The 17,619-nt window shown below is 41.5% G+C and overlaps 1 protein-coding gene across 2 annotated transcripts in view; it reads right to left on the reverse strand.

Moving 5' to 3' along the window:
• LOC137377283 (kielin/chordin-like protein) overlaps positions 1-17,619 on the reverse strand; it is a 455,612-nt gene that overhangs the window by 99,648 nt on the left and 338,345 nt on the right. For both annotated transcript variants that reach the window (XM_068046829.1, XM_068046830.1), the window contains exons 18-20: positions 12,721-12,803; positions 11,456-11,546; positions 1,435-1,517 (exon numbers count right to left, since the gene is read on the reverse strand). In XM_068046829.1, the coding sequence (XP_067902930.1) occupies positions 1,435-1,517; positions 11,456-11,546; positions 12,721-12,803 (257 nt within the window). The remainder of the gene's footprint in view (positions 1-1,434; positions 1,518-11,455; positions 11,547-12,720; positions 12,804-17,619) is intronic.

Raw genomic sequence — 17,619 nt, forward strand, 5'->3', positions numbered from 1 at the left:
TCAATGGCACTATTCAAAGAGCAGCAGGGAGTTCTCCTGGTATGTTGGAGAGCATTTCTCCCTCAACTAACACCAATGATAGATTGTGAAAGGTCACAGACCTGAAACATTGGGTTGGATTTTGTTCTCCGCCAGGCATTAGGGTCTGTGGCTGGCAGGGGGGACTGAAGATGCCTCTGGGAGAGGGCTGCCACACAACCTGCGCCGAGTGGGCTGAGCCCAATATTACCGGCGACGAGGCCTTGTGGCGGCCCGCCTGCTACTCAGCGACGGGACCCCCATTTAAACATTTAAATAAATTAAAATGAATGAATAAATGTCCTTACACTGCTGCCTGATCTCCTGCTGTGATCGTCGGCCCTCTGGCTGTCACTCATACGCCTTCGGATCCCCGTCCGGGGAAACAAGGCGCCACACTGGTGGGGAGGGGCGAGGAGGTAAGTTTATCAGTGTGGAAGGTGGGGGAAAATGGGGTCAAAGTAACATCATGCGTGTAGGGGATGGTGGAAAGGATTGGAGTTTAAAATTTATGCAGTTTTGGTGGGGGGGGGGCGGCAAAGAGGGAAAGGTCAGATGGACAACATAAGTGATTTAGTGGGGGGACGGGGGGAAGGCAAATAATTTATCTAATTGTTATGGGGGGGGGTGGGAGAGGGGCAGAACAAATGTCTTTATTTATTTTTATTAACGTTATCTTTAAATATTTAAATTTCCCGGTTGGGCTGAAAGCCCTTTATAAATGGCTTCAACGCCTGTGCACAGGCAGCTGACACCATTGCCGAGGACGGACAGTCAGCCCTCTCCATGTGATTAGCGGGGGAGGGGAGGGGGGCAGCCATCCCCAGCTATTTAAATGAGCCACCACATGGAAGAATGTGGCAGCTCCGCGACATGCCATTTTATTTGCCCACTGCCATCAGCGGCGGGTACAGAAGATTCAGCCCATTAACTCTATTTCTCTCTCCACAGATGCTGCCGGACCTGCTGAGTATTTCCAGCAATATCTATTTTTATTTCAGATTTCCAGCATCCACAGTATTTTGCTTTTGCTAAAGATAAACTCATTAATCTATTTGTATTGGTGGGATCTTGCTATTTGTAATTTTGGCTGCAACACCTGCCTACATACAACAGTGATTACAGTTCATGGAAAAGTTATTAATTGGGTGTAAAATGCTTTGAACTGTCCTGAGGAAGTAATAAGGTATAATAGAGCAAAAGAACCATTTCTACCTTTCTTTCTCTTGCTAATACAGTCAGGCATTGTACCCTATTCCCAAACCTAGAAAACTTGGGGGCTCTCCTGCCTCTGAATGGTGCTTAAACTCAGTTCCCACTAACATAAATGTGGTAATCTTGAATATGACTGCTTTGGACACATTGTCATCATTGTTACACATTGGCAGCCTATTATAAACAGGATATTCTACTTACAATGCAGACACATAGGGTACAATTGTCATTGGAGGGAGAGAAAACATCTTCATGGTTCACAACCATGCCTTCATAGAGACACTCTGAAATATATAAAAACATTCACTGAAATGGTAGAACCCTGATAAACACAAATAGTGTCATATATTACCATCTAAATATCCTGATCCTTGTCATATATAGTTATAAAAACAATACATACAATTCTGATTGTGGTGGGAGAAATGCACTGTTAATTCAATCCCATCCCGCCACAGATCGCCTAACATATCATTTTAAACTTTCCAAATTAAAGAAAGACCCAGCCAAATTCTACCATCTATTAACCCCCGAATGAGGATAACCAAACCAGGTGTCTTTAAATCAACAAATTAACTGTTTAATTAGAAAAACTAAATTCTTAAATACTACTAAGCTATGAACAACATTTAAAATAGAAAAAATTAGACTTCTTGTAGATTTACGCTCCTGCCGGATGTGGAACTGTCCAAGGGTGCCTGAAGTCCTCACAGCCGTCCAATGGGGGAAGAAAGATTCTTCAACAGTAGAACAGTCCGTAGTCAAATTCAGAAGTTGAAATTGTTGCCCCTTCTCCAGCAATGAATTTCAACAATTAACAACTTGCAAACACTTTTTAATGAATCAATTTGGCTTTAGAATTTTTGAGGGATAAAAGATTGTCACAGTCTAACTTCCCTTCCTTCAGTTTAAATTATCAGAGATCTCTGCTTTGGCTTGACTTTTTACAAGTTTTAGAGAGAATAATAAATAAACAGACTAAATTATCTTCCTTCAGTTTAAATGGTCTGAGAGCCATCCTTTCAGGTGCGAACACACAGCTGTCAGTATGTTTTTCTCAACTGTCTCTCAATAGCCAGTTTCAACTAGTTTCAAACATCAATTGGCAACAATGTATCTCGTGTCCTTGTTCTCCGAATTGCTGTATCCCGGCAATGAGAATGCATTCTTTGACTCAGTCTCTAGAGCTTGTTGCCTTAAAGCAGTACTGCTCCCTTTCCAGCCTTAAAGGCACACCGCATTCTTCCCAGAAAAAAAACTACAGGATCATAACACCTCTGCCCCTGGTGGAATGAAACACCATTCCTGGAATGCATTTCATTACAATTGGTAAAAAAATACAAATTGAAAAAAAGCTACCTTTTTTTCGCTTTTACGATATACTCTACTAATAATTTACAGCATTCTCATCGCCATTCACATAGTTAAATCCATGACAAAGCGTTGGCGATAACATTTTTCCCCAAAATATGCACAACTCTCAGATAAGGCTGTAACAACAGACTCCATCTAAAGATTCTAGCATTTTCGTTCTTAAACTTTTCCACAAGTTTTAATGGGTTATGGTCAATGTATATTAATATCTCCTAATAGTCCTGGTGGATATATACCTCAAAATGTTTGAGAGCCAGTAAAAGTCCCAATGTTTCTTTTTCCACAGTGGAATATTTTTTCTGATGACAATTTAGTTTTCTAGAAAAATACCTTACTGGCTTCTCTATGCCGGATTCGTCATCCTGCAATAGGACTGCACCAACCCCCAGGTCGCTAGCATCGATCGCTAATTTAAAGGGTTTAGCGAAATTTGGAGCAGCCAACACTGGTTCATTAATTCGGATTGCCTTAGCTTTTCACAAGCTGCCTGGCATTCATCTGACCATACCATTTGTTTTTCTATTTTTGTAGCAAGTCGATTAACGGAGCAGCCACAGTAATAAAGTTTCATACAAATTTCCAATAAAACCCACACATCCCTAAAAATCTCATTATTTCCCATTTAGATTTAGGGGTAGGGAATTCTATTAAGGCTTGCACCTTTGCCGTTTTTGGTAATACTTGACCTTGTCCCACAATGTGTCCGAGCTAAGTTACTCTTGTCCTTCCAAATTCACTTTTTTCCAAATTTACTATTAGGTCCGCAGCCCATAACTTTTAAACAAAAGTTTTAATTGGTTTAAGTGTTCTTTCCAAATGTTGCTATATATTAGTACATCGAAATATACTACACAGTTGGGAACACTGGCTACCACCTGATTCATTAATCTTTGAAAAGTGGCTGGGGCATTTTTTTAGCCTGAATGGCATCACCTGGCACTGATAAAGACCGTAAGGCCTTACAAACACTGATATCTCTTTGGCTCGAGGAGTCAAAGGAACTTGCCAGTATCCCTTTAACAAGTCAATCTTGGTAAGAAACTTAGCGCTGACTACTCTTTTGATGCAGTCTTCTAAATGTGGAATTGGGTAGGAGCCTGCCTTTGTTACAGCATTACCTTTCCGATAATCTATACAAAATTGGGTTGACCTGTCAGGTTTAGGTACTAGAACTACTGGCAAACTCCAGCTACTCTGACTAGGTTCGATCAAATTGTTTTCCAGCATGTACTGGATCTCTGCTTTCACTTGGGCCTGTTTGTCTGGACTCAAGCAATAAGGATGTTGTTTTAAAGGAACGGTTCCCCCTATATCCACATCATGTGTGGCGAAGGTTGTACATCCCAGCTTATCCCTACAAACTCTTTTAAATGTTGTGAAAAGCCTGATTAGGTCTTCACCCTGTTTTGCCTCTAAGTATAAAAGCATATTGTCTTAATTTTCCTAGCCATTCTGTATTTGCTAATCTGACAGTTGGAGGTTCAATCTGAGAATTTCCTAGGCCTGCTTCTGCCTCATCCTCACTACCCTTTTCCTTCTCCACAGTCCCGATTACCTGACATACCTGTACTAGCTTATCCTCCTCCCTGCGGTAATATTGTTTGAGCATATTAATGTGACACAACCGGTTCTTCTGCCGGCGAGCAGGGGTGTCAATCAAGTAATCCACCTTACCCACTCTTTTGATCACTATATGGGCCACTGAACAATGCTTTTAATGGTTCACCCTGTAATGGTAACAACACTAATACTTCATCCCCTGGTTGGAAATCACGGGCTTTTGAATTCTTATCTGTCCATCTTTACGTATTGCCTTGGGATGCTTTAAGGTGTTCCTGAGCCACACCACAAGCTTTTCTGAGCCTTTCCCGGAACACAGATACATAGTCTAGTAGCAATGATTAATTCTTTTGTTCTAAGAATCTGTCCTTTATAAGTTTTAGAGGACCTCTTACTTCATGTCCATAAACCAATTCAAAAGGACTGAAACTGGTAGACTCATTCGGTGAGACTCTGGTGGCAAATAAAAGAAAGTCTAGTCCTTTATCCCAGTCATGTGGATATTCATGACAATATGTTCCAATCATAGTTTTAAGAGGCTGGTGAAATCTCTCTAAGGCTCCCTGTGACTGTGGGTGATATGCTGAAGATTTCAACTTTCTAATCCCCAAATTGCCCATAACTTCTTGAAATAACCTAGACATGAAATCAGAACCTTAATCTGACTGAAATTCAAGCGGTAACCCATATCTCGTAAAGAATTGGGTTAACTTTTCTACCACTACTCTAGCAGTAATTGTCCTCAAAGGAATGGCCTCTGGAAATCAAGTCGCCACATCCATGATAGCAAGTATGTATTGATGCCCCGCTTTGGTTTTTGGCAAAGTCTACTAATACCCTACTAAATGGTCACTCAATCACTGGTATGGGAACTAGTGGGGCTGGTTTTATGGTAGGTTGTGGTTTTCCCACAATTTGACAGGTATGGCCTGTCCTACAAAATTGTTTCACATCCTTTGTAAGACATGGCCAGTAAGAATGTTGGCTTATGCCTAATGATTTGGTCTTCCAAATTCCCCTATGTCCTGCAAAAGGAATGTCGTGTGCTAACCTTAATAATCCTTGTCGATATTTAGGTGGTACCGCTATCTGTTCAACAACTGTCCAGTCTTCATTGGCAGGTCTATGAGGCGGTTTCCATTTCCTCCTCAAAACCCTGTTTGCCATATAATAGCCTTCCAGAACTCCTTTCACCTCAGCTTCTGACAGAGCCATCTGTGCTATTCGGTATATCTCTGGATCAGCTTGCTGTGCTGCAATGATAGACGATCTGTTAAACAACTCAATTGGATTATCTAAATCCCCAAATAAGGTTTCAGATTCTTGACTATCTATTTGTGGTGCCCCTTTTACCTCTGACAATGGTTCCTGTCTAGCCATTGCTCGGGTAACTACACATGCTGCAAATATTCCCAGAACATGCTCCTGTAATTGCTCAGTTTCCTTAATTTCACTTGATTACTCTGTAACTATAGGAAAAACTGATACTTTTGATCCAGCCAAATCATTTCCTAGGAGTAGATCAATTCCCTTTACTGGTAAACTGTGGATAACACCTACAGTTACTATCCCAGATATTAAGTCACTCTCTAGGTGTACTTTATACAATGGTATGGGTATATACACCCCGCCAATTCCAGTAACTAAAACTTTAGCGTTCAAGGAGCTCTCTGGCAGAAACCTCATACCTTTCCCCAGCAAGAGTGTTTGGGTTGCTCCTATGTCCCCGAGTATAATTATAGGTTTTCCTGCCTCACTTACAGGATATGGAGTTACTCTCCCCTTTGACAAAAATTCATTATAACCCTCAGGTATTTTATTCTTAACCTCTCTACTCCTTTTAGTTTTAGTATCTGTTTTCACATTCACAGCTGTCGTTAAAGCTATAGCCTGGTCTGCTATACTCTCAGTCAGAGTCTTTTCCTCTGCACTAACTTTGCGTACTCCAACAAGTCCTATGGGTTTATCTCGCAATTTCCAGCACTCTGAACGAAGATGACCCGTTTTGTTGCAATGATAACACTCTGACTTGCAAACCTCACTTCTACTGTCAGCACCTTCCTTTCTGATCTGAGGAGGTGATCCTGGGGCATTCCCAGCTGTTCCTTCTTGTCCCCGGCTACTTGCCTTCCTTTCACTCTCCCACTTTCTATCCTTCTCAGGTTTATGAGGGTGACGGACAACACAGGTTGGCTTATTCACAAGTTCAAAATCATCAGCAATTTCTGCTGCTTGCCTAGCTTTCAAAACTTTCAGGTTAACTATGAGTTCTCACAACTGAAGGAGTGGAGTTTTTAAACTCTAAGAGAATCAATTCTCGAAGGTTCTCATATGTGGTTTCTATCTTTGATGCCCGTATCCAATGGTCAAAAGTAATTTGCTTCACCCTCTCAAATTCTAAATATGTCTGCCCAGCCAATCTCCGTAAGTTCCGAAACTTCTGATGGTAAGCTTCAGGGACTAACTCATATGCTGCAAGAATAGCCTTTTTTGCCATCTCAATCTGCAGAAGCCTCTTCAGGAATCATGGCATTAGCTTCGTGAGCTCAGCCTACCAACCTGCCCTGCATGAACAATGTCTAGCTTTCTTTCGGCCATTTAATCTGTTTGGCTATTCTTTCAAAAGATACGGAAAATGCCCCTACGTCCCTTTCCTTGAACTTAGGAAGAACCTGTGTAAATGTAAACAACTTCGTGCTGGGTCCTGATCTAAATTCAGATTCTTCCTGACCCTTTTGTCTTTGTTCCATCTCTTTTAGCCTAAATTCCCTCTCATTCTCCCTGTCTTCCAATTCAAGTTTTCTTAATTCTTTTTCAGCCTCATTTCTAACTGAATCCTACCCAATACCACTGCATCACTCTCGGACCTACTACCTTCTTGTCGCTCATATTCTCCTTCAGCTTCATCACCATTATCTTCTACTACTAATTCCAGATGTTCGGCTATTATGTCAATTATCTCTGCTTTTTTGGCATCTGATTTCAATTCCAACCCCAATTTTGCTGCCAATTCTTTTAATTTGTTCTTAAAGTTATCAAGTCACTCAAGGAAACATTCTGCTTTCCCAAAAACTCTGCTACAACCACTAATGCCATTTAGTGCATGGCTACCTGACCCGAACCTGACCGGGCCTGATGGCATGTGTTGGGTTCGGGTCAGGTTGGGTCATTCTTCTGGGTCCGGCATTCGGGCTCGGGTCGAGTCGGGCCAGGTCGGACACAGTGACAGCCAGGACGTCAAGACAGGAAACATGCATCCGGACTCTGCATTAGTCTGCAGTGAGCGATTCCATCCAAGGTAGAGCACAACCTCTTTAATATAATCAACTTCATTCTGGTGGTTGGTTCAGGTCGGGCGCGGGAAAAAAATCAAAGGACTCGGGCTGGGTCGGGCTCGGGTCGGGTTTAAATTGCAGACCTGAGCAGGCCTTTAATGCCATTACAATGGTATAGACTTTACCTTATTATACAAGAGACCTGGTTCTTTTAATTTCTTTGTAATTGGAGTTAGATTTAGATCCGAACAGTCGAGTTTCCAATTGCTATAATCCCAGACGTGAGAGCAATTAAATATGATGCCAAATACAGGACCCCAATTTAAACATGTTATCTCAAACGAGTAATTAATATGATTCAAATGAGAGCCCTCCAGATCAGTCTGATTCTATTCCCAGACACGAGACACCGAATTAAATATGATTCAACTGCGAGCGACCCCCCAATTAATATATGATTCAAATCCCGGACAAGAAACCCAATTAATATGTTACCGACCGCTCTAATCAAAGCCCCCAATCAAAATATACGATTCTGATTGTGGTGGGAGAAACGCACTGTTAATTCAATCCCATCCCTCCACAGATCGCCTAACATATCATTTTAAACTTTCCAAATTAAAGAAAGACCCAGCCAAATTCTACCATCCAATAACCCCCGAATGAGGCTAACTAAATCAGGTGTCTTTAAAATCAACAAATTAACCTTTTAATCAGAAAAACTAAATTCTGAAACACTACTAAGATGTAAACAACATTTAAAATAGAAAAAATTAGACTTCTTGTAGATTTACGCTCCTGCCAGATGTGGAACAGTCCAAGGTTGCTTGAAGTCCTCACAGTCATCCGATGGGGAAAAAAGGCTCTTCAACAGTAGAACAGTCCACAGTCTAATTCAGAAGTTGAAATTGTTGCTCCTTCTCCAGCAATGAATTTCAACAATTAACAACTTGCAAACACTTTTTAATGAATCAATTTGGCTTTAGAATTTTTGAGGGATAAAAGATTGTCACAGTCTAACTTCCCTTCCTTCAGTTTAAATTATCAGAGATCTCTGATTTGGCTTGACTTTTTAGAATTTTGAGAGAATAATAAACAGACTAAATTCTTGTCCTTCAGTTTAAATGGTCTGAGAGCCATCCTTTTAGGTGCTAACACACAACTGTCTGTCTGTTTTTCTTAACTGTCTCTCAATAGCCAGTTTCAACTAGTTTCAAATGGTAATTGGCAACAATGTATCTCGTGTCCTTGTTCTCCGAATGGCTGTATCCCAGCCATGAGAATGCATTCTTTGACTGTCTCTGGAGCTTGTTGCCATAAAGCAGTACTGCTCCCTTCCAAGCCTTAAAGGCACACCGCATTCTTCCCAGAAAAAAAAAACTACAGGATCATAACATTATTATTTCAATTAATGTTATACTAACCAATTAAAATTACTTAGTTTAGATAAAAGAGAAAATGTTCACCTTACTTGCTGTAACGTCACATGTCAATTTTCTATAGGATGCTCTGAACCCACAGACTCACCACCCGAGCTCTTCAAACTCTTGCTGCTGTCTCTAAGTTACATTCTATTTCTGGGAAGCAACTTGCCTCTTCTACGGCTACTGGAGGCTTAAAAAGGAGCACCTCTCTCCCTCTGCATCGAATTCCAACGTGAACCAAATACTTACCTTCACACTCTGACTACGCCTCACTCAGGTGACATGTCCTCTCCATGCCTCCCTTACAGAGGCTAGTGGGGTGGAAACTGAGGACAAGCCTCTGTTTTCAACTGATCATCCTCTGCCATTTCCACCATCTCCAGCATGATGCCACCACCAAACACATCTTCCCCTCCCCTTTCAGAATTCCAAAGGGACTGTTCCTTCCGTGACACCTTGGTCCACTCCTCAGTTACCCTGAACACCTCCTCCCCTTTCCTATGGCACCTTTCCATGCAAGCATAGGAGATGCAGCACCTGCTCTTTTACCTCCTCCCTTCCCACTGTCCAGGGCCCCAAACACTCCAAACAAGTGAAACAATGATTTACTTGTACTTCTTTCAACTTGGTATACTGCTCGCAATGTGGTCTCCCCTACATTGGGGAGGCTAAATGCAGACTGGGTGACCACTTTGTAAAACACCTCTGTTCAGTCTGCAAGCGTGACCCTGAGCGTCCTGTCATTTTAATTCTCCACCTTGCTCCTACTCTGATCTTTCTGTCCTTGGCCAGCTACATTGTTCCAATGAAGCTCAACGCAAGCTCAAGTAACAGCACCTCTTTCGAATGGGTACTTTACAGCCTTCCAGACTGAACATTGGATTCAGTAATTTTAGATCTTAACCTCTGCCCCCATTTTTTTCCTTTTCTCGTGTGTTTTTTTTGCTGGTTTGTTTATTCCCCCGTACCCACCAAACCAACCCCCACAACCCTTGTTTCTTTCTTAATCCCTTTGCTTCGTGTTCAGATGGCTGCTCTACTGCCATCTAGACCTCATCCAGTCACATCTTTTGTTTCGTTACTTGACTTTGTACCATGAAACCTTTTGTTGTTTAAGGTCTCCTGCTGTCCACCCTATCATAGACCTTCCCTTTTGTTCTTCTACCACCGCACCCCCCCACTCCCCCCTTTCACTTGCTCAAATCCTATTACATTTCTAACCTTTACCAGTTCTGAATAAAGGTCAACAACCTGAAACATTGACTCTGCTTTTCTCTACACTGATGCTGCATCTGCAGTTTTTTGCTTTTGTAAGATATTGGTTTAAATAATATTAAAAAACAAAACTGGGATCAGTGCATAAAGGGGTTAAACTACCCATTTTAGAACACAGAGTCAGCTCATAGACCTGCTAGTTGTGCTGTTATACCTGGATGATGGAAATCTCAGTTCATCCAGAGTTCAGCTAGAATGAAAGATGATGGGAACATTCCCCCATATCTATGTGGTTCCAGGCCTACTGTAGTCAGAGGCGTCAGTCACCCGTTATTAAAGACACAACGGTAGGAACTATTGCATAAAATGCTAATGAGCAGGTGCTCACATATCAGCCTTGGTTTTCTACTTCTGCGCTTAATGAACCACAACTTTCCTCCCATTCACCATAATGAACAGGTTGTATCCTGACTATTTTCAAGATCACACAACCTAATCTTGTCCTGTGCACAACACATCTCCCCAGGCTTCATTATGAAATGTGAAGAAAGAAGGTCTCTATTTTAACATCAAGCCACTACGGCAGCAGTATGCACGATCTACAGGATTCAAGGCAGCAACTCACCAAACCTACTTCAGCAGCACATCCCTCCCCTGCCCTCTTAAACCAAGAGCAAGAGCAGCAATGTTGTGCGAACCCCATTATCTCCAAGATCCTCATCAAGTTACATTACACATCACCCTGACCTGAATATATATCACCGTTCCTTTATCAGCACTGGTCAGATTGTTGGAATTTCCCATCTAGTGCACCATGAGAACACCATCACCTCAAGGGCCAAAGCTGGTCAAGGAGACGAGGTAACACCACCGTCAACAAGGCAACACGGAATGTGCAATAAACATCGGTCATGCCCACATCCCAAGAATGAGACACTAAATTGCCCAGAACCTGGCATAAATTTAGCAACATTTCTTTGAAACAACGTTGGCTGGTGTGGAAAACAGAAAATATCATGATTGTGCAATCAGAGGTCTCTGTTGCAGTTAACATTAAGACACCTTATCAGTGTGTAAAGGAATTCTTTATCTGCTATTCATATCTAATCCTGGAATACTTGATGAGGCTCACGTTATGTCTAGTCTGCATTATAACTGGCCTGGGAATGCTCGATGCTGAGACTGGTACCTGAAATGGAAGAGTTTCCTTTCTACTTACACTTGAGTACAAAAGTACATAAATGAAATGAAGTATCAACAGAATATTTCTGACACTAGTACATGACGATCTGCTTTCTGTAAATATTGAATACATTGGTTGAATCTTTTCACTTCAGGGAGATTGCTCTAGAATACTATATGATTAATACTCACTATCACATGTTCCACAGCACTGTCCTTCCACATGGACATGATGGCTACAAGAAGTTTTGCAGACAATAGGCTGGCAAGACACCTCCCCTTCCTGTAAGGTCAAGAGCATGGGGTCAACCTCCAATCATGAAGCAAAAACCCAAAACTTTTGTTTTTTTTGCATTATAACGATCAGAATTAACAATTCACAATCCAAACAGTATTTAAAAAATTAGGGATAAATACTTGATCCTGATCATATCAAACTACAGAGCTTTTTGATGTATTCTTTCATTTCCTTCTCATCTCCTATGCTGTGTTATGCCCCCCAATAGCTACCTCTTACACTCCTCCTCCTCCGACAAAATCAATTGGGATCAAAAATTTAAAAGAATCATTATCAGCTGGGATGTCTTCCATGTAAATCACTTAAATATGTAAGAGCAATCAGGTTAGGGAGAAGGCCATTTAGTCCATCAAAGTTTGTACCTGTAGTTCTTACTCCTCCTAACTCTCCCATTCCAGTTCAACATTTAATATATTTTAAATGAACCTAATGTATTAGTCTTCACTAGTTAACTTGAATGATTATCCCAAACATTTACCACCCTTTAATATCATTTCTTATCTGTTTTAAATATGCTTTTCATCAATTTAAATTTATGCCCATTGTTATATCCCTCAATTTTGAAGTAATATTCTTGATTTAATTTATCTATACCATTTAAGATATTTCATATACTTTGACCAAGACCAGATTGAAGAGATTGAGATTCTCTAATGTTCCATAATGGCTCATTCTGCTTGCACTTGTGGTCATTCTTGTTGCTTTTCTCTGCAACCACTCCAATGTATGTCATTCTTTTTGGCAATGACCAAAATTGAACATGGTAGTTCAATTTTTTCTGTCCCTATAGAAACATGTATAGCCTTAAACTCTTTTACAGGAAATGGATTCCTCCCTACATTGTGCTCACTTTTGTGCTTAGCATGGGACTTGAAGATTATTACATTATACAACAGACGAAAGTACCTTTCTGAATTTATCTCACCAACATCATTAGTGTAGCACTTTAGTATGCTTCTCAACGTGATGATATTATCAGCTCAAAAACAGACTAAGTCGCATTCAATGTGTCACCTTATAGAAGTTAACATAGATTATGAAAGAAAGACATGCTGATCTATGGATCATAAATGGGGGATGAGGTGGGGTGAAAGGAAACTGATATTCTATAGAGTGTAGAAAGATTCAGAATTTAGTTACCTGTAACATTAATCCTTACCTGACAGGAGCAGGTCAAACAGGGCTGGGACAGTGAAATCCATGAGCTGTTATGAGCGTGGATGTTCCCATTGAAAAGGCAGGCTAGGAAGGCAAAGCAAAACCATTCTGTTCAGTACATTACAAAATATGAAACAGGTAGAATTCATTTCTTTCATAGACAGTGACCAATTTATCCGACTACTAATTCAATTCAATGGCCAGAATTTTACTAGCACGCCATGGTCCCACTTCTAGCAAACAACGGCCTGCAGAGCGGGTTTTACCGGTGGTGGCCAATTAAATGGCGTCCGCTGGGACTATCATCCAGTTAAGGATGGCAGCCTGCCTCTCAGAGCTGCCAGCCCAATCAGAGGTGGCAACTGCTGAGCCTGTAGGAATGAGGAGAGAGTGCCTCTATGTTGAGGTGCCCTCGAATTGCTGTAGAGAATAGGCCAGTTAATTGGATTAACTGGTCATTAAAATGAAAGCCCATGGGATACAGGGGAATGTGGCAGGTTGGATCCAAAATTGGCTCAGTGACAGGAAACAAAGGGTAGCAGTCGATGGATGTTTTTGTGTTTGGAAAGCTGTTTCCAATGGCATTCCACAGGGCTCAGTGTTGGGTCCCTTGCTGTTTGTGGTACATATAAATGATTTAGACTTAAATGTGGGCAGCGTGATTGGTAAATTTGCTGAGGATACAAAAATTCGGTGTGTAGTCGATAGTGAAGAAGATAGCCAGAGATTCCAGAATGATATCAATGGTTTGGATGAGTGGGCAGAAAATGGCAAATAGAATTCAATCCAGAGAAGTGTGAGGCAATGCATTTGGGGAGGGCAAATAAAGCGAGGAAATACACAATCAACAAGAGGATATTGAGAGGGGTAGAAGAAGTGAGAGACCTTGGAATGCATGTCCACAGGTCCCTGAAGGTGGTAGGACAGGTAGATATAGTGGTGAAGAAGGCATATGGAATGCTTTCCTTTGGCTGAGGTATAGAATACAAAACCAGGGATGTAATGCTGGAACTGTATAAAACGCTGGTTAGGCCACAGCTGGAGTATTGTGTACATTTCTGGTCACCACATTACAGAAAGGACATAATTGCTGTGGGGAGAGTACAGAGGAGATTTGCAAGAATGTTGTCAGGGCTTGAAAATTACAGCTGTGAGGAAAGATTGGATAAGCTAGGGTTGTTTTTCTTAGATCAGAGGAGGCTGAGGGGTGACTTAATTGAGGTGTACAAAATTATGAGGGGCCTTGATAGAGTAGACAGGAAGGACTTGTTTCCCCTAGCAGGGAGGTCAATTACCAGGGCATACAGATTTAAGGTGATCGGTAGAAGGATTAGTGGGGACATGAGGAAAAACATATTCACCTGGAGGGTGGTGGGTGTCTGGAATTCACTGCCAGGAATGGTGGTTGAGGCAGAAACTCTCAATTCTTTTGAAAAGGTACCTGGACATGCACCTGAAGTGCTGTAATTTGCAAGGCTATGGACCAGGTGCTGGAAGGAGAGGTGGCAGGATAACTGTGTGCTAAATCTTGTACAACATAACCCCTGCATCAGGCTTATGCAAGTTTGTGAATGATGAACAATAATAAGCTAGAGTGTAACTGGAGAAGGATGAAAAGCTAGCAGTTACCCAACAGCCATTGCAGGAAGCAACGTGGATTCACTAAGCTCTGTCTGAGCAGTTTTTTTTCCTTGAGGCTGTCCTTCAAATTCACTGGACAGCTCTTTCTCAGGACTTTGTAGAGGACCTTGATGCAGTCTGAACATCAGAACCAGGTTCTGATGAACGGTCATCAGCCTGGAACATTGATGCAACTTTTCTTTCAATAAATCTTCAATAAAGATAAATATTGAATTGCCTGTCCCATTTCAGTTTAACATGCTTATAAATAGTTTAACTGAGGTAAAGAAGTTTGTTTGCAGGAAGTTTGAGAGTGTCAGCTGTAGCGCGGTGGATAGCTCTGATGCTGCTTCGTCACAAGATTTTAGACTCAAGTTCCACTCCAGGGCTTGAGCACAAAAATCAAGGCTGATACTTCCGTTCAGTACTGAGCGAGTGCTGCACTGTTGGAGGTGCTGTCTTTTGATTTAGACGTTAAACTGAAGTCCTAACTGCCTGCTTGGGCGGATGTAAAAGATCCCATGGCACTATTTTGAAGAAGAGCAGGGGAGTTATACCCAGTGTCCTGCCCGATATTTATTCCTCAATCAACATCACAAAAAACAACTTAGCTGGTCATTATCACATTGCTGTTTGTGGGAGCTTGCTGTGCGCAAATTGACTGCCGCATTTCCGACATTACAATAGTGACTGCACTTCAGAAATACTTAATTGGCTGTAAAGCACTTTGAGACATTCAGTGGTCGTGAAAAGCACTATATAAATGCAAGGCTTTTTTTTGGATTGATAGTCCAGTGATTCCATAGTAATTGACGGTTGCAGTTGTGAATTATCAGTCTTCATTCTTCTGCAATTTCATTTGTGAATAATTAGTCAGTTGTTAATTTTCATCAGCTGCATTTTTCTCATTCATTTACGGGATATTGGCGTCACTGGCAAGGTCTCATCTTTGCTCATAGAAAGAGAGAAATTAGGAGCAGTAGGCCATTCGGCCCTTCGAACCTGCTCCACCATTCATTATGATCATGGCTGATCATCCAACTCAGTAACCTATTCCCTTCTTATTGCCTTTGATAAGGTGGTGATGTGCCACCTTCTTGAACCACGCAGCCCAGGGTCAGGAAGGCATTCCAAAGTGCTGTTAGTTAGGGAGTTCCAGGATTTTGACCTGGTGATGATGAAGGAATGACAATATATTTCCAGGTCAGGATGGCATGTCATTTGGAGAGGAACTTTTAGGTGGCAGGGTGCCCATGCATTTGCTCTCCTTGTTCTTCTAGGTGGTAGAGGTCATGCAGTCACAGTGTACCGGTGGTGGATGGGGGTGCCAATCAAGTGGGCTGCTTTGCCCTGGATGGTGTTGAGTATCTGGACTGCTGTTGGAGCTGCACTCATCCAGGCAAGTGGAGAGTATTCCATCACACTGCTGAATTGTGGTTTGCAGATAGGGGAAAGGCTTTGGGAAGTCAGGAGGTGAGTCACTCACCAGCAAACACACAGCCTCTGACCTATTCTTGTAGCCACAGCAATATGTGGCTGGTCCAGTTAAGTTAATGGTGGCCCCCAGGATGTTGATGGTGGGGGATTCGACAATGGCAATGCTGGTGAACGTTAAACATTTGTAAATAATTAGTCAGTCTTCAATCTTCATCAGCTGTGACTATTTAGAGTCAGCCTTCAATCTTTAACAGCTGTATTGTTTTAGATTCTCCTTTTCTGATCCCATTAGTTCTCATTAGGGATGGGCAATAAATGCTGGCTTAGCCAGCGGCACCCACATCCCAAGAATAAAAAAAAAGTTCTCAACAATATTTCTTCTCTTTGTATTGCATTTGCAGCAGGTTACTGGATCAACTCAGGTAAAATACACTGAAGCAAACTCAACGAATACCATTAACTTAATTTGATTTACATCAGAGTTTCCTTATATATGTGGCAGTTTACATATATGGCAAAATACATTTATGCACACATTATCATTTATCAACTTGACACTTAACTCCAAGACTGACACCTCCTTGTGGACATCTTCCACAGCTTTCCAAGTACCTGATACTGTGTTGACTCCAGGAAAAGGCCTGAGCTTGCTTTACTGTTGAGTATTGTTGAGTCAATTACTCTCCTATGGTCCTGAGATCTTAATCCACAAATCCTGCTTTATGACCACTGCACTCTCTCTCCATTTCTCAGAAAGATGGTGTGTGCCATAATTGGATGGGTCCACAAAGTGCTACTTATATCACTTTAGTTGCTGATTAGCTAGGTGAACAGTATTCATAGCTACTTCTATTTAATGTATTGTCTGTACAAGAAGAAGAATTTCAATCTTAACAGCTCAATTCAGACAGCTTAAACTCAGCTGTATCAAATTTCCTATTGGATTGAAGCCCAGCTCTGAGAGGTGAACAGAGCTGCCCACTGTCTCTTTAACAATAGCACACAAAGCATTGAGATATTTGGCACAGAGTTCTGCACAAAGCTGAGCAAAGGGCTGACAAACAAAGTAGGGCCATTTACTGAAAAATTAGTGGGTTCCTCTGTCCATTCACGCGTAGCATTGGATTATTTACAGAGTGTAACCAAGTAGAAAAGCTTTAGTGATATCGGATTCCTAATCTCACTCCGTGCATGGCCAGAGCAATAAGCATTTGGACAGCACTCTTTCCAAAAACAGCTTGAAAGATAAAATCCAGCTTTCACTCTGTACTGTAGGTAATGTATCACATAAACTCAGCCAGAGATCAGCACAGTTTAAGCCCACTGCTTATACTTTTATTAGGATGACAATTTTTCATCAATTGCAATGATTTTTACTAATTTATAGAGCCTTTGACACTGCATCAGCATTTCAACATCTGCAAAAGAGTGTGACCATCAGGTCCCCTTTCAGAAGGCATCTTACCATCAAAACCCCATGAAGAGGGGTTTAGCCATTGGCAATCTTTTTAAGGAGGTAATCTCACCAAATGAACCCCTTTCAAAAGGTGCATCAGCATCAGGACCCCATCGAAAGAAGGAGATCTCACCATCAGGACCATCTTTAAAGGGGTTGTTTCACTTTTAGAGCTCATTTTTAAAAAAAATTGTCTGTATTATGATCCCTTTTTAAGAGTGAGTCTTTTTATTCAGACTCCTTTTTCTGACGGTGAGATCTCTTTCTTTGGATGGGGTCCTGATGTTGACACCCCTTATAAAAGGGGTCCACTTGGTGAAATTGCCTCCTTAAGAAGATGTCTGATGGCAAACTCCTCTTTTAATGGGGTTTTAATGATAAGACTCC

This window comes from Heterodontus francisci, chromosome 14, assembly GCF_036365525.1.
Source record: "Heterodontus francisci isolate sHetFra1 chromosome 14, sHetFra1.hap1, whole genome shotgun sequence".
Taxonomy (NCBI): domain Eukaryota; kingdom Metazoa; phylum Chordata; class Chondrichthyes; order Heterodontiformes; family Heterodontidae; genus Heterodontus; species Heterodontus francisci.